Raw genomic sequence first — 22,831 nt, 5'->3', positions numbered from 1 at the left:
TTAAACCTTAAATCGTAACCGTAAATTAATTTTAATATATGCATTCGATCTGTTTTTCTTAAGGTAAATATAAATAAAAAAGTAATGTATATGAAATTTTATTCATCAACAGAATGTGATGCCGCTATAGAATGTAACTAAACGTATCATGTGCAAAAACTGTTTCAGACAGATATGATAAGCAGTTTAGTTGAGGGGAAACTATGTGAACCATGATTCGATCAACATGAATAAAATAACACACTCATATAAAATGTAAATCAGCAAAACTGGGACCATCAACCAAGTGCATCAGTTGAAAGTGTCATATGCTGTTCTTAAAACACCAATCGAATTGCACATAAAATATCACATCCAGTGTAGATGGAAGGGGAAAGGAAAATTTTGACACGGTGTATAAATCAGTTGTAATGGTGAAGATTGATACATCATACAGTCGACGTTTGAGTTCGTGATGACGACCATACAAATTTTATAGTGATGACTATAACCCTATCCAGAAGCTTTATTGTAAAAATTCAAGAAGAGTACAAATAGTCTGCGTATTTTCGGCAAGCTATGGTATATCAGTTCGGTTGTGATAAGACAACACATGAAAAGAAATTACCAAATAAGCTTTTGATTAAGAATTAGGTAAGATGAAGATACTCTTTTTCAAAGGCTTTTTAGTATTTTATATTCAATGTGCTTTTGTGTGGTAAACGAACATGAGAATGAAATTCTTCAACGCGTACTATATTTTACTTCAAGATGTTGCGGCTTTAGATTGTATGTCTTTTACCCTTCCAAAACAATCTAGGTGAGTATGAAAGGTAGATACAGAATTGTCTTATTTAAGATACTATTAGCGTATTAATTTTCGTGGTGGACGGAAAACCGCGATAAATAGTACCAGCGCAAATGAGTTTTAACACTATGTAACGTTTATCAATTTTTGAAACCGCGAAAATTGAAATCCACGAATACATTCACCTGTCAGAAACCTGGGAAATTTAGCAACCGCAAAAATTAATACGTTTCATAATATAACAAGAGATTTCACTGCATATTGTGAGTTATTTTTTAATTGCAATGCATTGATATCTTTTTAACTATACATGTATGCATTAAGGAAACAAGCAAAGAAAGTCTTGCAAATGTTTTTATTTGAAAATTACACATCAGAATGTGTATGGCTGTTTAGATGACTGTTTAGTTCTTTTCGCAAATAAATCTGTGCGGGGTAACGCAGTTGGCCACACCAATCCATTCCGCATTAGTAATCAAATGTGCACAATTTGCAGCACTACTGGGAGTAGCTATCCAATTCGAATATGCGAAAGTGTTGCCGGACAACCAATGCCAATAACCAATATACAATAGACCAATCCACCAGTTGGTAGCTGTCAGTAAAATGAAATAAAACTTCGAGAAAGGAAAAATGAAATGTTTAAAATACTCATTGAAAGCAAAAGTTACAACTATCCATAAATATTTTAAAATTTTTCTTGCAATGTCATAAAGTATGATGTTATACGAAAATTTTGTCACCTTTATGATACATCTGTTCCTTTTTTTCTCTCATCCAAAGAAAAAATAGTGAGTATCATCCAAATTGTCCTGCCCATTGTAAATCAATAATAAAGTGGTATGTTTGCAAATTGTATAAATTCAAACAGGAGTGCTTTCATATTTATGAAAAGACTTAGTCTTATGTGGTTCACGAAATGCCAACCACTGTAAAGCAAGTTTTACTGTGACGTCGTTAATATAGGATAAACCTTATATATGACTTCAGAAATCAAACCGTGATATGTCCTTGATGTAGGTCATATACATTGTATTTACAACTGTTTTATGACAGCTGTGGTCTACAAGCATTTGATGTACGTCATATAAGAAATAATTATAATTTTACGAAACTTGTTTTCTAACGTTAAGTTCAATATGAAACTGTCGAAATTGTCAAATGAATATGCAACTTATTGATTACAAAACATGAAATCACATAATTACCATGAATTCGTGTTGATCATGAATCGAAATGGAATGAAAATTTGTTTAACCAAAATCATAGAAATATCTAAACATAAACTTACGGTTTGGAATTGCGTTAGCAAGTTCTAACTGTTCCTGTTGCGTTTCAATCGAAGCAAGGATCATTCCCATCTTTTCACAACAATCCTAAAAATTTTATTAATTATTTACTAATATAATGAGAGTTTCTTACTTTTATTTTTCAGCCTTAGGTTCAACACCATAACACTTGGCTTAAATTACCTAACTTATTGAAACATATGATAAATATATTATAATATATATATATATTTTCATACAACATCCCTGACCATTTTACTCATGTTTGCATGGTCAATTAGGGATGTTAGGATTGTTCTGTCTTTTCAATCTATAAAGTCAAATTATGATAAGTACATAAATAAGTACATATCTTTCGTACATATTTAATTAAACTATTGAATTTTTCGCAGCTGCGTTCAAAAGTTTAGTATACAGACGCACTAAAGATGCAATTCCGAATTTGTTGTATTTTTATTCATCGATGGGTACACACAAAATCATATGCAAGCATATCGAGGGCCTTAATTTGTGTGTCTAAACAAAAGGGCTTCAAGAAAAAAATCAGCCCTGGAATATTAACTATTCACATTAACTAAATTTGATGATTGATATAATTTATAATACGCGACCAGGTGCAAGAGTGAGTTCCGTTTATTTAATATGATTTCTCATACTGGTTAAATTTCAGTCGGGTCACTTGTCGACTCCTAAACAGTGATAGAAATCTTGGTTCCCCTTCGAAAACAACTTTCAAGACATTTAGGTTATCAAAAAAACAAATCTTAAAAGACGTGTCATAAAATGTCCATCAGTTAGCCTTTAGTTCGAGAAAATTGTTAAATCATGAGGCAATTAAAAACAAGAACTATCTCTTTAATGTCCTTTTTCATAATGCAAATTACAAATGAAACGCTATTGCAATTTCGATACAGTTTTTGAAATGCCATTATGTTATCAATATTTGGCCAGTGAAAGAAAAAAATTACGATTAGGCGACTTCCGTTACCATAAAAGAGCGCTTTATGTAAAAAACAAAACTATACCGACTATCAATTAGTATAAATCATACATCTACATTCCTATAATATGCCATGAAACAAACCGTCATAAAGATGTTTCGCTATAAGAAAGAATAATCAAGGTAACTAAGGTTATAGCGGTAATCAAAAGAATGTAATCAAGGGACAAAGACCAGGACATGGAGAACAGAAATACACAACAATGAACATAAAGTAACTAAAATCATACATACAAAGTAACAAAAGCAAATGAGCAACTCGGACTCCACTAAAACTGGGAACATGGACCAGGTGTACCGGTAGGTACACCCGCCGAGAAAATATAAATGAAAAAAAAATCATCAGTGCCTTAAAATATTGAGTGTGCACGATAGTAAATGGAATGAAAAACTCACTACACAATCAATTTTAGTGAACCATTGAAACACATTTCTTGAGATTATCTTGGACTATGTAAACATATAAATTAACACGTAAAAATCACTGTAAGGAAAAGAAATCACAAAGCATGGAAGAATTGAATGATTTTTCAATGAATTCAGTGTGGATGTACACCACGGTATTCCATTATCCAAAGCCCTCCGCTTCACTCTATTTGGATCTTGTTCTCTTCCACGATTAGGATTTGTATAAGGTAAAAATTCTCGAGACATTGGTTCGGAACCTAAAGGAGTAAAATTTTTTAAGGTCGGCACTGTGTCCGTTCAAACGTATGCGAAAAGGTTGTTCGGATTCGCCAAAATATTGGAGGTCACAGATGGGACATCGAGGCAAACATATCACGTTTGCACCGTACTTGTGAATATTGAAAACTGGTGCATCAGTTTGCAACATTTGACTTTTTGACTCTGACTAAACAGGGGCAACTCTCGCCTGGAGTCAAGCTCGGCTTAGACATTTCTGTCCATAATAACATATTTAACAAACTGTCTGGCTTTGAAAGCAGTCATAGGTGGTTTGAGGAAAGGTTTTGGATAGCTTTAATTAGATTTGATTAACGAAACACTGTACTATCTAAATTGTTGATTTAAGAATGATTACTATATAAAATTGTAAGTATATTTTATCAAATTTAAAAGATCATACCTGTGCTGCATGGAATCCAAGTTGAATTGAGCTGAATGAATACATCCTTCCAGTTACATTTAGAGCCAACTTTCCTGGATCATGACCTACAAACAAGAACATATGTTACATACATTTTAAACACAGTCTATGACAAAATGTGTGATAAATGAACGTTTTCGAAAGTATAAAAATAGAGGCATAAATCATTGCACACAACATATATGTATCCTTAAGTTAATTGAAAATAAAAAGAAGCGTATATGAGTAAATCTGGGAAACATGCATTTCTATGCGCTTAATAAGCTGTATCAAAATATTAAGAATTAGTGTGTATGAGAAACAAGCCTTGAGATACATGAGGTGCGCTGAAGAAGGGGATCATTGTTATTAAAAAAAAATCAATATTTAGCTACCTGATCAACGAACAAGGAATCGATCGGAAAAAAATCCTCTGACTGAATGATAATTTTAAGCTTATTATATTACAAATTTTGGTGTTTCGATTTCTAGATATAATATTGAAAAGAGGACGTTCTTAAGATATGAGGTTGTCCGTTTTAGTGTTATGAACCTTCCAACAAAGGTTTAGATAAAATCATTCGTAGAAATAATTCCATTTTAATGAACTCTGAGTAATATTTTCAGAATGTTATGTCTATCGACCTCCGAAATTCGAATAAACTGCAAGTTTCATTATGTTAATTAATTTTTTTTTCAATTTGAATGTTGGAACATTTGATGTAAAAAAAAAACTAAGTGGGCATGTACATAATAAAACCTAGGACATCAAGGACTTTAAAAATCTATACATTTACTTTTAATTTTGGTGTTTTACTAATTAATTACATTTTTTTTAAATATTACATTGTTTTAGGCGGACTGCTACGTATACTTAGATAAACCTTACAACGCCGCCATTACGAAATATTAAATCATTACTTACATGGACCTGGTGTTGTGGTTGTTGTGGTTGGAGTAGTTGTTGGAGTAGTGGTTGTTCTTGTACGGTAGTTCTGAAAAGTATTGTGACCCCAATTCCCCCAAGATACGGGTGTTGTGATTGTTGTGGTTGGAGTAGTTGTTATAGTCGTTATTGGAGTAGTAGTGGTTGTTGTCGTTGGACCAGTAGTTGTTGTGGTTGGAGTAGTGGTTGTTATTTTTGGAGTAGTGGTTGTTGTCGTTGGAGAAGTAGTTGTTGTTGTTGTACGGTAGTAGTGATGATTATGGTGACCCCAATTCCCCCAAGACCAACGTCGGTAACCATAATTTCCACCCCATCTTCGCCATCTTGATCCCCAACGTCCCCAGTGTCCTTAAACAACAAAAGTTAATGTTGTGGAAATCTTTAAGTTTCTTTACCGACTAGATTTGAGACAAGTAAGCTTTTATATAAAATCAACACATCAGGATTACATTATGTCATGATTAAATCAAAATGAAACAATGTATGTTTCTTAATTATTTAGAAGTAAATGAAATGGTTATTAACAAATTACCAAACTGATAGATCTAGGCAATAGTCAAAAGGAACGTCTGTATTACAAATGGCAATACCAGGATAATAACCAGAAAGTTGGAATCCACCGCAATGGTCTTTCCATTGTACCGGCATTCCCGATATGAATTGTGGGTTAACAAGGTTTTTACAGCGCGCTAAGCCTCCCGCTTCCATTACGGTTTATTATTTACGGTATATTTCAACACAAATGATTAGCATTAAACGATTATTCAAAATAGGTAAAATCAGTAGTCAAAGGTGAACAGAAAATATAAACAATAAAGAAAAGTTAAGGAACTAAATATAATAAAAATTAAGTAAATGCAAAGGGAAGGTTAGTTAAATTAACAATTAATGAATTGTATTCATTAAGCAGACAGGGGTTTATGCATCAAAAAATTGTACACACTAAAAACACATCTTCCAAAACAAAAGTGCATTTATATATTTGTGTAAAGATTAAGTTGAGATAAAATATATAGGAAATTCAGATTGTTTGTCTTTTACGACACTAAGAGAACAATAATGACGAAAACAGTTGTTTTCCTTATTGAAAAACACATATTCAACACATTTGCATTTACGAAAAAAGAAATTTGACAAAGGACGACACAAAATTTATAGTTGCATAACTGCATTACTTTGTAATAAATGTTTTATTCAGAAAATGAATAATAATAATAATAAATGGTGCGTTTAAAATTTAATAACGCTGGTTAAAGTCTAGTTTACAATGGTTAAGATAACTGATTTTTTTTTATTTTGATTTCAATTAGTATACTCTAAAGACTACTATTTTAAGTTCATGTGTAAACAATAATACAACCAACCCTTACCTGCAGCATCACGAATAAGCACAGCGCTGAACAGAACTAAAATTAGTTGTTTCCACATCTTCTGAGCCTTGGATCAGTGACGGTATAAGTCGAGAAAACCACATTTATATATAATATTGTTTAGGAAAGCCCGTCACATCTGTGACAACGACAACAACGATGAAGGACAGAATAACAAAACCTTTGCAATATGCAACCGGAATGCCTATCCTACCTAACGCACGCATAATTTATTCAAAAACAAATATTAAGGATGAAAGTTCGTTCCTGTTATCAGCTACACTAGAAGCCCATTAACAGTCTATCTAAGGATACCCTTACAATCACTTAATAATGAGACCACATACAAAATAAAATTTAAGCAGTCGGTGTAAAGTTTTTCTTATATAACCGTTGATATATATTAAGTTGGGAAACCTTTTTATTTCTAAGTCATTTTTTTCTCTAAGAATCGTCCTCCATTTCGAAACATATTTCAGTTTGAAAAGCAGTAAAATATCTCCTGGTTAGAGTTAAAGATATGAAACATGGAGCCCCGTGCAGGTCCGGGTGTCAAAAGAATAGGTCTGCAGCAGCGCTAAGCTTGTTGTAAAAGGCGACTAAATAGTGCTCAGAAACCTAGACGGGGGCTAGGCGCTCTGCCCACAGAGCAACTGGGATGTGTGCCGTAGGTGGTGGGAATGGGGGTACCCCTGGCCTGTTACATGCTGGGGTTGTCGGGCTATAATACTGAAAGCCTGACCTCAAACCATATTGGTGCACCGTGTTGGGTAAGATGACACTTTCCTAGCACGTTAAAGAACCCTGCTGTGGTAGGAACCTTTGCACTCCGTCACAGGAGGCTAAATTGCCCAACCCTACCCATCCCCCCTTTTATCTTGTGGCAATCAAAATTTGTCGATCCCATTATCCTTGTGTCCCATCCCATTTTTCATTCATCGTTTCATATTCATTTTATCACCCCTTTCATGTTCAGCGCCTGAATATAGCTGAAATATTGCTGCTCGGGCGTTAAACCCAACAATCAATCAATCAATCAAATAAAAATGCAGTATATGTGTCTTTTGTCTACATTATACAAAATACCTTTCAATTACAATCACAGGAAGACAGATTTCATTCAAGCAGATAAAAGGGAAATATACATTGACACAACGAGGAAAATAATTTGAAGAGAGATTTACGAGAACAAGAAGACATTGATTCTCTGTCAGAGTGGTTAAAGGCCGTGAGGTCTTTAATTTTGAAACGAATGGTTTTAAGTAGGTCAATGAGTGTCAAGGCTGCATCAGTTTTCAAAGATCCCGATGTAGCAAAAACATTGTCTACTATACATGACAAGTATGTTGTCGTACCAGCAGACAAAACCCAAAACAACATTGTTTTTGTCTGCAAAACGTTTTATATCCAATGTTTATCATCAGAGGTAGACGTAGAAAATAATAGCAGTGATAGGACCTACATTGCTACCACTCTCTCCAAAGAAGAGATTGTGGAAAACCATAAATCTGTGCTATCGTCTTTTGGTCTCTCTACCAAGGACGATGATTGTGATTTACCGTCTATGTACTGGATTCCTAAACTTCACAAGAATCCATACAAACAACGTTTCATAGCTGGATCTGCAAAATGTACCACCAAACCTCTTTCAAAACTTTTAACTTCTATACTCACAACTGTCAAAGAGGGTCTACAGTCCTACCAAAACACTTGTTACTCCCGTAGTGGTATTAATTCAATGTGGATCCTGAAAAACTCGAAAGATCTTTTGGAGAAAATCAGTTCAAGACTATTGTCTGAATATAAAACCTATTAAAACCTATGATTTTTCAACACTGTATACTTCTATTCCCCATACTCAGTTAAAATCCCGACTTAAAAACAGTATACATCCTTGTTTTTCCCAACAAAACGGTACACCTAGATACAAATATATAGTTCTTGGTAGAGATCCCACATACTTTGTACGAAATAATTCCAAATCATCTTCCAAATATGCAGAGGAAGATGTTTACAAAATGCTGGAATTTTTAATTGACAACATATTTGTCCAGTGTGGTGGACGTGTGTTTCAACAAACGGTCGGCATTTCAATGGGAACAAATTGTGCTCCTTTACTTGCTGACCTATTCCTTCACTCTTATGAGGCTGACGTTATAGCTGATCTGATCAGAAATAAAGAATATCGTTTGGCTAGATCCTTCAATCTCAGTTTCCGCTATATAGATGACGTATTATCTTTAAACAATCCTAAATTCGGGGATTTGATACATCGCATCTACCCAAGAGAACTTGAGATAAAGGATACTAGACACTTTGAAGTCGGCCTCATATCTTGACCTACACTTGGAAATCGATGGTAAAGGAAAGCTATTGGCCAAACTTTACGACAAACGTGATGACTTTTCATTCAGAATTGTTAACTTTCCTTTAATCTGTGGCAACATCCCTTCGGCTCCTGTGTGTTATCAGCACCATGATAACTCGGCGGGTGTTTCTAGAAAAGCAGAAGACGCTTACCCTACCGATGCTCCCAGTTTTTAGTGGAGTCCCAGTTGCTCATTTACTTTTGTTACTTTGTATGTATGGTTTTAGTTGCTTTGTGTTCTTTGTTGTGGGTGTCTGTTTTCCGTGTCTGGTCTTTGTCCCTGGATTGCATTCTTTTGGTTGCCGCTGTAGCCTTGGTTCCCTTGATTGCTCTTTAACTAGTTTCTGGTACATAGTCATTCAAGCAGACTACTTTAACAAAATTTGAATAGTGATGACTGACTGACGCATTTTCTTCTTGATCAGCGGAACTGGGGAGAGGAAATTAATCTTTTTATTGAAACGAAATTAAGTGTTCAAGCTGAATTTAAGGGGTATATTTATATTATTGATATGAACCACGACAATTTCGTTTTTAATCTTTATTATCAGAGGTACGCGTAGAAGATAATATTAGTCATAACACCTATACTGGCACCGCACTAACCAAAGAATAGATAGTGGGAAACAATAAATCTGCGCTATCCTTCTTTGGTCTCTACCGCTTGTGATCTACCGTTTATGCACAAGAACAAGAATCGATACAAACTACGCTACATAGCTGGAAAATGTACAACCAGACCTCTTTCAAAACTTTTAACTTCTATACTCACAGCTGCCCAACAGTCCTACCTCGACACTTGTTACTATCGTAGTGGAGTTAATGCAATGTGGATCCTGGAAAATACCAAAGATCTTCTGGAAACCCTCATTCAAGATTAGTATCAGAATATAATAGCATTAAAACCTATGATTTACAAGCATTATATATCGTAGTTATATATCACAATATGGTAAACCTAGATATAAATATGTAGTTCTTGGTAGATTCCTCATACTTTAAAAAAATAATTCCAAATCATCTTCCAAATTTACCGAAGAAGATGTTTTCAAAATCTTTGAATTTGTTATCGACAACATATTTGTCTAGTGTGATGGACCCGTTCTTTCAACAAACGGTCGGCATTTCAAAGGGAACGAATTGTGCTCCTCTACTTGCTGACCTATTCCTTCACTCTTATGAGGCTGACTTTACAGCTTATCTGATTTAAACGAAGGGACATCGTTTAGGTAAATATTTAAATCTATATATTTGACGCATTTTCGTTAAACAATCCTAGTTTCGGGGATTTGAAACATCACATCAACCCAAAACGTTGCTACAAACACCGTGGAGTCGGCTTCATACCTTGACCCACACTTAGAGATCAAAAGTAAAGGAAAACTATTGACCAAACTATTCGACAAACGTGATTATTTTTCATTCCGTATTGTCAACATACCTTCAGCACCTGCGTATGGAGTTATGCCAGAGCTTGTCGTAACTACGAAGTATTTTTGTATCACGCTAGACTTCTTTTTGTTTGTTTGTTTGTTTGTTGGGGTTTAACGTCCGAGCAGCAATATTTCAGCTATATTCAGACGATGAACATGAAATTGATGATAAAATGAACATGAAATAATGATGAAATGAAAAAGGGATGGGACACAAGGGCAATGGGGTCGACAAATTTTGATTGCCACTAGAAAAAGGGGGGTTGGGTAAGGTCGGGCAATTTAGCTTCCTGTGGCGGAGCGCAAAGTTCCTACTCCTATCGAATACCACAGCAGGGTTCTTTAACGTGCGAGGAACTTGGCATCTTTCCCAACACGGTACACCACTATGGTTTGCGGTCAGGTTTTCCGTATTATAGCCTGACAACCCCAGCATGCAACATGCCAGGGCTACCCCATTCCACCACCTGGGGCACACATCTCAGTTGCTCTGTGGGCAGAGCGCCTAGCCCCCGGCTAGGTTTCTGAGCACTATTTAGTCGCCTTATACGACAAGCGTAGCTCTGCTACAGGCCTATTCTTTTGACACCCGGACCTGCACGGGGCGCTAGACATCTTACAATTAGTTTCTGTAACAGGGTTATGTTAATGCAAGATTGGATTCATCACTACAGAAATTTCATGGTCGTTATCATGAACTCGTGGATCGTTACGGTGTATCCATCTGCACGATGAAAACTGATTTGTTCAATGCGTCAAAGTTTTTTTCTTTCCTTGACTTTCTGTGAGTAACTCGGCGATTGTTTCTAAAAAAGCAGAGGACGCTTACCCTTCCGGTGCACCTGGTCCATGCTCCGAGGTTTTAGTTCAGCCCAAGTTGCTCAATTACCGTTGTTACTTTGTATGTATTATTTTGATTATTTTATGTTCTTTGTTGTGTTTGTTTGTTTTCCATGTCTGGTCTTTGTCCCTTGATTACTTTGATTTCTGCTAGAATCGTGGTTCTTTTTATTACTCCTTCCTTACGATCTATTTATGCTTGCTTAAAAAGTGATGAATTTGTCAATTGTGTAACAACCTTGGAGAAATTGTAATACATGTTAATATACTCTAAAGTAAAGGACATATTTCGCCATGTTGAACATTTTTATCCTAAAACGCATCTAGGTTTTATTCCTTTATTCATCTCTACAGTCCAGCCTATATTTTAGGACGTTATTCTAAATTACAAGCAAACTGTCAATTAGTTAAGCAATGTTTATATCGGTAAAAATACCAAACCTTCTTCGGGTAATTTCGTGCTTTAGGAACTTAATCTCATTAATAATTTTATGAAATATACAAGAAATGTTTGAGCTTTTTCGATTAATTTTAACAATACACATTTAGTGTATATTTTGGGCTACTACTCGGACCATGTTCACCAGAATTCGGTTTGTATTTATTTCTGATAATGTGTTTAAAAAATAGGCCTGCAGCAGCGCTAAGCTTCTCGTAAAAGGTGTCTAAATAGTGCTCAGAAACCTAGCCGGGGGCTAGGCGCTGTCCCCACAGAGCAACTGGGATGTGTGCACCAAGTGGTGGAATGGGGGACCCCTGGCGTGTTACATTCTGGGGTTATCAGGCTATAATACGAAAAACCTGACCGCAAACCATAGTGGTGCACCGTGTTGGGAAAGATGCCACGTTCCACGCAAGTTACAGAACCCTGCTGTGATATTCAATAGGAGTAAGAAACTTTGCGCTCCGCCACAGGAGGCTAAATTGACCGACCTTGCCCATCCCTCCCCTTTTTCTAGTGGCAATCAAAATTTGTCGACCTTTTTATCCTTGTGTCCCATCCCATTTTTTCATTTTATCATTCATTATCATTCATTCCATGTTCATCGTCTGAATAAAGCTGAAATATTGCTGCTCGGACGTTAAATCCCAACAATCCATCAATCATAAAAAAATCCTCTCAGTATTTTTGTAATGTAGCTATATACTTCGTAAGCAAAGGTAATGTAATTGACAGTTGATTGATTATTTATTTCGAGCAGCTCTGTTTTAAAATACAAAGTTTTCTAACATATTCAAATGATGGGTATTTTTGTATTGAGCAGGAAGAAGGAAACCATGTGTTGTAAACTCAAAGCTTATAAAATTTTACAGTTCTTCACTTCAACAGTTATTTTTTTTAAATTATGATCTCTTATTACGGAGAAATTTTTATTTTACTGTCTACGTCAGTTCATTTTTGCAGACAAAGCCATTGAAATAAAAATCCTTATTTAATAAAGTTTAATGTAGATATAGATATACCACAAGTGCGAATGTGAGAAAATCATTTGACAAGACAATACCGAGCACACCAAAGTGTAATCTGTTCGTGAATATACCGTAAAGCCCAAAACAATTTACCACACTAAGTACCAGTCCTTATAAAATTCAGACACTACCTATGGTAAGGTAATTCATGAATTGGAAATAAACCACGGAACAAATGATCATCGATGCTTTTTTGGTCTACATATGCTATATTTTATGTGGCAATAATCCTTTCTGTATTTAGATCTTTACATTTATAAGAAAATCACAATTAAACCTCCCACTAAAATCCTGTTTGATTTTGTAAAGACTTCTACTTAATAATTGCTTGCCAGAAAAAAAAAGCACAAAAACAATTTTCCACTTTAATACATGTAATAAGGACACCCGATGGCAGAGCGCCCTAGCCCCGGGCTAGGGTTCTGAGTACTATTTAGTCGCCTTTTACAAGCTTAGCTATATTCAGACAATGAACATGAAATGGATGATAAAATGAAAATGAAATGAAAAAAAAAGGATGGGTCACAAGGATAATAGGGTCGACAAATTTTGATTGCCACTGGAACAAGGGGAAGTGGGTAAGGTCGGGCAATTTAGCCTCCTGTGGCGGAGCGCAAAGGTTCCTACTCCTATCGAATACCACAGCAGGGTTCTTTAACGTGCGAGGAAAGTGGCATCTTTCTCAACACGGTGCACCACTATAGTTTGCGGTCAGGTTTTCCGTATTATAGCCTGACAACCCCAGCAAGTAACACACCAGGGGTACCCCATTCCACCACCTGGGGCACACATCCCAGTTGCTCTGTGGGCAGAGCGCCTAGCCCCCGGCTAGGTTTCTGAGCACTATTTAGTCGCCTTATACGACAAGCTTAGCGCTGCTGCAGGCCTATTCTTTTAACACCCGGACCTGCACGGGGCGAGTTTTTAAATAAAATGTCCCAAAAGTTACAACTGTTATCGTTTTCAAGTTACCTGTTTGCAGATTCAAACCGTGAAGTTTTGTACAAACCACTGTTAAATGAGAGAGTTTGAAGTCTATACATATGTTCCCCCTATTTTCATTAGGCTGGTACTAGGTGTGGTGTCAAAACTTTGAAATGGTAAATATACCGTCTGAACAATAGATTGATGTGATTGATTATATTTTATTAACATATTCTAGAAGGAAGAAGGAAAATGTGATATAAATTTTTTTAGAAGTTTTCAGGTTTTTTTTTTAATATGCGTCATTTCAATATATAATTGATTATTCAATTGTCCGGGCTGTCGTTTTGTTGTCTTTTGATATTTGATAATACATATAGCGTGTTCGTGGTTGAATAGCCTCATACAACATTGGTGTATTCGCCATGTCTCATTGATTTTGTGATAGGCGGGTTGATATTGGTTTAGTGATGTTATGGCAGAAGAAATTCCGATAGTAAAATTACAGAATTTATTTCACCGTTTGAACTATCGATTTGTTTACACAGGGAAAGAGTAATCAAGAGAACCAATATTCTAGCGGAATTAAACATAACGCAATCCAAGGACAAAGATCATTCGAAAAATCATTGCTATTGTTAATTTGGATAGTCTAATGCACTGTGATATCTACTCGGGTCGATACTCACCTTTATCCCTACAATAACCCAGTCATCGCAATCAAAGTCTCATTGTAATTGATTTTTAATTGATTATTCATTTCTTACTTGAATTAGATAAAGAGTAAAATATGAAATTAAATCAAATTGGGGAATTTAGCCAATGCATGTATTGTAAATAACGGTCAACTACTTTATATCTAAAAAGTATTGCAAATTGAAATTTAATTATTTATTTGTTACTGCTATATTAGCACAGTCTTGAAGAATGAGGAATACATATCCTGTAAAGTCTTTGTGAATTTTTACATGCGGCACTTTAATACATAACTGATTGTTTTATTGATAGTCTATGAAGGTGTATTTTGGCAAGTAATGAAAATAGTGCCGTAGATATTTTCTCAATGCTACGCTTAGAAATGAGACTTTAAGGTTGTACTTTATGTTCATTTCCCTATGTCGTGAAGGGTCAAGGTTACATTGTTTGTTTGTTGGGGTTTAACGTCCGTGCAGCAATATTTCAGCTATATTCAGACAATGAACATGAAATGGATGATAAAATGAAAATGAAATGATAAAAAAAGGATGGGTCACAAGGACAATAGGGTCGACAAACTTTGATTGCCACTAGAAAAAGGAGGGATGGGTAAAGTCGGGCAATTTAGCCTCCTGTGGCGGAGCGCAAAGGTTCCTACTCCTATCGAATACCACAGCAGGGTTCTTTAACGTGCGAGGAACGTGGCATCTTTCCCAACACGGTGCACCACTATGGTTAGCGGTCAGGTTTTCCGTATTATAGCCTGACAACCCCAGCATGTAACACGCCAGGGGTACCCCATTCCACCACCTGGAGCACACATCCCAGTTGCTCTGTGGGCAGAGCGCCTAGCCCCCGGCTAGGTTTCTGAGCACTATTTAGTCGCCTTTTACGACAAGCTTAGCGCTGCTGCAGGCCTATTCTTTTAACACCCGGACCTGCACGGGGCGGGTCAAGGTTACAAGCTTTTCAGTTAATAAATTGTAAGTATGCATTCATTCTTTCATTTCTTTATATCCTCTTTAACAAAGATATTTATGCATGAATTAATAAATACAATGTAATTATACGAAAAAGGATCTATGACATTAATATAGAAAACAAGAAAAAAAAACCTGTTATTTACAAAGTGTATATAAAGTATGTCAACGGTTTAGCAAGGAAAATGTGGTTCAGTCACCTGCTATCAAAAACAAGTAAATAACTTATAAGTAAACAAGTAAAAAAAATGGTACTGATACTCTGATGATGTCGCCAGACATTTATTTACTACAGGCACGCAGTTCTGTATAGAAGTGAGCAGCAGATTTTGTAATGTGGGTATATCTAATCATGTTTATGATAGTTACCACAGATCATCAAGTGCTACCATGTAGATTTATAAAGCATATGAGAGTCAATCCTCCTGGTAAGAATCTATCTATTGATTTACTTAACTAACTGCAACTGTTTTTATGTTGTATGAAAACAAATGCTTTACAATTATGTGTATTTGTTCAATGTAGTATTATATTTGTAACTATGTATATAGTTCATGAGAATAAATTCATTCATTCATGTCTATCGCCAAAGTGAAACATTGCGAAATATTTTACATACATCATTCCTTACGAAAGTTGACGGTAAATATTTATGTTACGCATATACATGTTTTATAGGTTTCAAAAGGCACTGACAATTTCAATGTTAATGTGGAATCATTGAATTGTTCTAAAGTTATAATTTGACAAATGACAAAAATATAATCATTTATTATTGTGGCATCTAACATGTAATAATAGAGGATCAATTTCTGACATACGCCACCCTATTTTAAATGCTATATGGAATGGTGCTTTTAAACCTTAAATCGTAACCGTAAATTAATTTTAATATATGCATTCGATCTGTTTTTCTTAAGGTAAATATAAATAAAAAAGTAATGTATATGAAATTTTATTCATCAACAGAATGTGATGCCGCTATAGAATGTAACTAAACGTATCATGTGCAAAAACTGTTTCAGACAGATATGATAAGCAGTTTAGTTGAGGGGAAACTATGTGAACCATGATTCGATCAACATGAATAAAATAACACACTCATATAAAATGTAAATCAGCAAAACTGGGACCATCAACCAAGTGCATCAGTTGAAAGTGTCATATGCTGTTCTTAAAACACCAATCGAATTGCACATAAAATATCACATCCAGTGTAGATGGAAGGGGAAAGGAAAATTTTGACACGGTGTATAAATCAGTTGTAATGGTGAAGATTGATACATCATACAGTCGACGTTTGAGTTCGTGATGACGACCATACAAATTTTATAGTGATGACTATAACCCTATCCAGAAGCTTTATTGTAAAAATTCAAGAAGAGTACAAATAGTCTGCGTATTTTCGGCAAGCTATGGTATATCAGTTCGGTTGTGATAAGACAACACATGAAAAGAAATTACCAAATAAGCTTTTGATTAAGAATTAGGTAAGATGAAGATACTCTTTTTCAAAGGCTTTTTAGTATTTTATATTCAATGTGCTTTTGTGTGGTAAACGAACATGAGAATGAAATTCTTCAACGCGTACTATATTTTACTTCAAGATGTTGCGGCTTTAGATTGTATGTCTTTTACCCTTCCAAAACAATCTAGGTGAGTATGAAAGGTAGATACAGAATTGTCTTATTTAAGATACTATTAGCGTATTAATTTTCGTGGTGGACGGAAAACCGCGATAAATAGTACCAGCGCAAATGAGTTTTAACACTATGTAACGTTTATCAATTTTTGAAACCGCGAAAATTGAAATCCACGAATACATTCACCTGTCAGAAACCTGGGAAATTTAGCAACCGCAAAAATTAATACGTTTCATAATATAACAAGAGATTTCACTGCATATTGTGAGTTATTTTTTAATTGCAATGCATTGATATCTTTTTAACTATACATGTATGCATTAAGGAAACAAGCAAAGAAAGTCTTGCAAATGTTTTTATTTGAAAATTACACATCAGAATGTGTATGGCTGTTTAGATGACTGTTTAGTTCTTTTCGCAAATAAATCTGTGCGGGGTAACGCAGTTGGCCACACCAATCCATTCCGCATTAGTAATCAAATGTGCACAATTTGCAGCACTACTGGGAGTAGCTATCCAATTCGAATATGCGAAAGTGTTGCCGGACAACCAATGCCAATAACCAATATACAATAGACCAATCCACCAGTTGGTAGCTGTCAGTAAAATGAAATAAAACTTCGAGAAAGGAAAAATGAAATGTTTAAAATACTCATTGAAAGCAAAAGTTACAACTATCCATAAATATTTTAAAATTTTTCTTGCAATGTCATAAAGTATGATGTTATACGAAAATTTTGTCACCTTTATGATACATCTGTTCCTTTTTTTCTCTCATCCAAAGAAAAAATAGTGAGTATCATCCAAATTGTCCTGCCCATTGTAAATCAATAATAAAGTGGTATGTTTGCAAATTGTATAAATTCAAACAGGAGTGCTTTCATATTTATGAAAAGACTTAGTCTTATGTGGTTCACGAAATGCCAACCACTGTAAAGCAAGTTTTACTGTGACGTCGTTAATATAGGATAAACCTTATATATGACTTCAGAAATCAAACCGTGATATGTCCTTGATGTAGGTCATATACATTGTATTTACAACTGTTTTATGACAGCTGTGGTCTACAAGCATTTGATGTACGTCATATAAGAAATAATTATAATTTTACGAAACTTGTTTTCTAACGTTAAGTTCAATATGAAACTGTCGAAATTGTCAAATGAATATGCAACTTATTGATTACAAAACATGAAATCACATAATTACCATGAATTCGTGTTGATCATGAATCGAAATGGAATGAAAATTTGTTTAACCAAAATCATAGAAATATCTAAACATAAACTTACGGTTTGGAATTGCGTTAGCAAGTTCTAACTGTTCCTGTTGCGTTTCAATCGAAGCAAGGATCATTCCCATCTTTTCACAACAATCCTAAAAATTTTATTAATTATTTACTAATATAATGAGAGTTTCTTACTTTTATTTTTCAGCCTTAGGTTCAACACCATAACACTTGGCTTAAATTACCTAACTTATTGAAACATATGATAAATATATTATAATATATATATATATTTTCATACAACATCCCTGACCATTTTACTCATGTTTGCATGGTCAATTAGGGATGTTAGGATTGTTCTGTCTTTTCAATCTATAAAGTCAAATTATGATAAGTACATAAATAAGTACATATCTTTCGTACATATTTAATTAAACTATTGAATTTTTCGCAGCTGCGTTCAAAAGTTTAGTATACAGACGCACTAAAGATGCAATTCCGAATTTGTTGTATTTTTATTCATCGATGGGTACACACAAAATCATATGCAAGCATATCGAGGGCCTTAATTTGTGTGTCTAAACAAAAGGGCTTCAAGAAAAAAATCAGCCCTGGAATATTAACTATTCACATTAACTAAATTTGATGATTGATATAATTTATAATACGCGACCAGGTGCAAGAGTGAGTTCCGTTTATTTAATATGATTTCTCATACTGGTTAAATTTCAGTCGGGTCACTTGTCGACTCCTAAACAGTGATAGAAATCTTGGTTCCCCTTCGAAAACAACTTTCAAGACATTTAGGTTATCAAAAAAACAAATCTTAAAAGACGTGTCATAAAATGTCCATCAGTTAGCCTTTAGTTCGAGAAAATTGTTAAATCATGAGGCAATTAAAAACAAGAACTATCTCTTTAATGTCCTTTTTCATAATGCAAATTACAAATGAAACGCTATTGCAATTTCGATACAGTTTTTGAAATGCCATTATGTTATCAATATTTGGCCAGTGAAAGAAAAAAATTACGATTAGGCGACTTCCGTTACCATAAAAGAGCGCTTTATGTAAAAAACAAAACTATACCGACTATCAATTAGTATAAATCATACATCTACATTCCTATAATATGCCATGAAACAAACCGTCATAAAGATGTTTCGCTATAAGAAAGAATAATCAAGGTAACTAAGGTTATAGCGGTAATCAAAAGAATGTAATCAAGGGACAAAGACCAGGACATGGAGAACAGAAATACACAACAATGAACATAAAGTAACTAAAATCATACATACAAAGTAACAAAAGCAAATGAGCAACTCGGACTCCACTAAAACTGGGAACATGGACCAGGTGTACCGGTAGGTACACCCGCCGAGAAAATATAAATGAAAAAAAATCATCAGTGCCTTAAAATATTGAGTGTGCACGATAGTAAATGGAATGAAAAACTCACTACACAATCAATTTTAGTGAACCATTGAAACACATTTCTTGAGATTATCTTGGACTATGTAAACATATAAATTAACACGTAAAAATCACTGTAAGGAAAAGAAATCACAAAGCATGGAAGAATTGAATGATTTTTCAATGAATTCAGTGTGGATGTACACCACGGTATTCCATTATCCAAAGCCCTCCGCTTCACTCTATTTGGATCTTGTTCTCTTCCACGATTAGGATTTGTATAAGGTAAAAATTCTCGAGACATTGGTTCGGAACCTAAAGGAGTAAAATTTTTTAAGGTCGGCACTGTGTCCGTTCAAACGTATGCGAAAAGGTTGTTCGGATTCGCCAAAATATTGGAGGTCACAGATGGGACATCGAGGCAAACATATCACATTTGCACCGTACTTGTGAATATTGAAAACTGGTGCATCAGTTTGCAACATTTGACTTTTTGACTCTCACTAAACAGGGGCAACTCTCGCCTGGAGTCAAGCTCGGCTTAGACATTTCTGTCCATAATAACATATTTAGCAAACTGTCTGGCTTTGAAAGCAGTCATAGGTGGTTTGAGGAAAGGTTTTGAATAGCCTTAATTAGATTTGATTAACGAAACACATCATTTTACTGTACTATCTAAATTGTTGATTTAAGAATGATTACTATATAAAATTGTAAGTATATTTTATCAAACTTAAAAGATCATACCTGTGCTGCATGGAATCCAAGTTGAATTGAGCTGAATGAATACATCCTTCCAGTTACATTTAGAGCCAACCTTCCTGGATCATGACCTACAAACAAGAACAAATGTTACATACATTTTAAACACAGTCTATGACAAAATGTGTGATAAATGAACGTTTTCGAAAGTATAAAAATAGAGGCATAAATCTTTGCACACAACATATATGTATCCTTAAGTTAATTGAAAATAAAAAGAAGCGTATATGAGTAAATCTGGGAAACATGCATTTCTATGCGCTTAATAAGCTGTATCAAAATATTAAGAATTAGTGTGTATGAGAAACAAGCCTTGAGATACATGAGGTGCGCTGAAGAAGGGGATCATTGTTATTAAAAAAAATCAATATTTAGCTACCTGATCAACGAACAAGGAATCGATCGGAAAAAAATCCTCTGACTGAATGATAATTTTAAGCTTATTATATTACAAATTTTGGTGTTTCGATTTCTAGATATAATATTGAAAAGAGGACGTTCTTAAGATATGATGTTGTCCGTTTTAGTGTTATGAACCTTCCAACAAAGGTTTAGATAAAATCATTCGTAGAAATAATTCCATTTTAATGAACTCTGAGTAATATTTTCAGAATGTTATGTCTATCGACCTCCGAAATTCGAATTAACTGCAAGTTTGATTATGTTAATTAATTTTTTTTCAATTTGAATGTTGGAACATTTGATGTAAAAAAAAACTAAGTGGGCATGTACATAATAAAACCTAGGACATCAAGGACTTTAAAAATCTATACATTTACTTTTAATTTTGGTGTTTTACTAATTAATTACATTTTGTTAAATATTACATTGTTTTAGGCGGACTGCTACGTATACTTAGATAAACCTTACAACGCCGCCATTACGAAATATTAAATCATTACTTACATGGACCTGGTGTTGTGGTTGTTGTCGTTGGAGTAGTTGTTGTTGTTATTGGAGTAGTAGTGGTTGTTGTCGTTGGACCAGTAGTTGTTGTGGTTGGAGTAGTGGTTGTTATTTTTGTAGTGGTTGTTGACGTTGGAGAAGTAGTTGTTGTGATTGGAGTTGGGGTAGTAGTTGTTGTTGTTGTAGTAGTTGTTGTTGTTGTACGGTAGTAGTGATGATTATGGTGACCCCAATTCCCCCAAGACCAACGTCGGTAACCATAATTTCCACCCCATCTTCGCCATCTTGATCCCCAACGTCCCCAGTGTCCTTAAACAACAAAAGTTAATGTTGTGAAAATCTTTAAGTTTCTTTACCGACTAGATTTGAGACAAGTAAGCTTTTATATAAAATCAACACATCAGGATTACATTATGTCATGATTAAATCAAAATGAAACAATGTATGTTTCTTAATTATTTAGAAGTAAATGAAATGGTTATTAACAAATTACCAAACTGATAGATCTAGGCAATAGTCAAAAGGAACGTCTGTATTACAAATGGCAATACCAGGATAATAACCAGAAAGTTGGAATCCACCGCAATGGTCTTTCCATTGTACCGGCATTCCCGATATGAATTGTGGGTTAACAAGGTTTTACAGCGCGCTAAGCCTCCCGCTTCCATTACGGTTTATTATTTACGGTATATTTCAACACAAATGATTAGCATTATACGATTATTCAAAATAGGTAAAATCAGCAGTCAAAGGTGAACAGAAAATATAAACAATGAAGAAAAGTTAAGGAACTAAATATAATAAAAATTAAGTAAATGCAAAGGGAAGGTTAGTTAAATTAACAATTAATGAATTGTATTCATTAAACAGACAGGGGTTTATGCATCAAAAAATTGTACACACTAAAAACACATTTTCCAAAACAAAAGTGCATTTATATATTTGTGTAAAGATTAAGTTGAGATAAAATATATAGGAAATTCAGATTGTTTGTCTTTTACGACACTAAGAGAACAATAATGACGAAAACAGTTGTTTTCCTTATTCAAAAACACATATTCAACACATTTGCATTTACGAAAAAGGAAATTTGACAAAGGACGACACAAAATTTATAGTTGCATAACTGCATTACTTTGTAATAAATGTTTTATTCAGAAAATGAATAATAATAATAATAAATGGTGCGTTTAAAATTTAATAACGCTGGTTAAAGTCTAGTTTACAATGGTTAAGATAACTGATTTTTTTTTATTTTGATTTCAATTAGTATACTCTAAAGACTACTATTTTAAGTTCTTGTGTAAACAATAATACAACCAACCCTTACCTGCAGCATCACGAATAAGCACAGCGCTGAACAGAACTAAAATTAGTTGTTTCCACATCTTCTGAGCCTTGGATCAGTGACGGTATGAGTCGAGAAAACCACATTTATATATAATATTGTTTAGGAAAGCCCGTCACATCTGTATGCAAATGTTATATTACTTTTTTTTTATTATTTGCATAAATGCATAGATATCACCAATCTATTTTTTAATACAACTTTTGCATACGATGCAAACCCCTCCCCAAAAAAAAACAAAAAAAAAAAAAAAAAAAACGATGAAGGACAGAATAACAAAACCTTTGCAATATGCAACCGGAATGCCTATCCTAACTAACGCACGCATAATTTATTCAAAAAA

At 34.4% G+C, this 22,831-nt stretch overlaps 2 protein-coding genes across 2 annotated transcripts; both read right to left on the bottom strand.

Annotated features, from left to right (window-relative positions):
* Positions 1-1,123: 1,123 nt before the first annotated feature.
* On the bottom strand, positions 1,124-6,637 carry LOC148601153 (uncharacterized). Its single transcript, XM_088556174.1, has 6 exons — positions 6,480-6,637; positions 5,236-5,457; positions 5,089-5,130; positions 4,164-4,249; positions 2,079-2,163; positions 1,124-1,382 (listed from the first exon to the last, which is right to left on the bottom strand). Exons 1-6 carry the CDS (start codon positions 6,535-6,537, stop codon positions 1,192-1,194), a joined length of 684 nt encoding a protein of 227 aa, XP_088412300.1. The 5' UTR covers positions 6,538-6,637; the 3' UTR covers positions 1,124-1,191.
* Positions 6,638-17,170: 10,533 nt separating this feature from the next.
* LOC148601152 (uncharacterized) lies at positions 17,171-22,621 on the bottom strand. The gene is made up of 5 exons (XM_088556022.1): positions 22,471-22,621; positions 21,141-21,449; positions 20,220-20,305; positions 18,126-18,210; positions 17,171-17,429 (listed from the first exon to the last, which is right to left on the bottom strand). The coding sequence occupies exons 1-5, from the start codon at positions 22,526-22,528 to the stop codon at positions 17,239-17,241; spliced, it is 729 nt and encodes a 242-aa protein (XP_088412148.1). The 5' UTR covers positions 22,529-22,621; the 3' UTR covers positions 17,171-17,238.
* Positions 22,622-22,831: the final 210 nt, after the last annotated feature.

Source organism: Perna viridis, chromosome 12 (genome assembly GCF_037379345.1).
Source record: "Perna viridis isolate PV_CMFRI_1.1 ecotype Kerala chromosome 12, ASM3737934v1, whole genome shotgun sequence".
Classification (NCBI taxonomy): domain Eukaryota; kingdom Metazoa; phylum Mollusca; class Bivalvia; order Mytilida; family Mytilidae; genus Perna; species Perna viridis.
The sequence above is the reverse complement of the archived record's forward strand: the minus strand, read 5'-3'. Positions and strand labels throughout refer to the sequence as shown.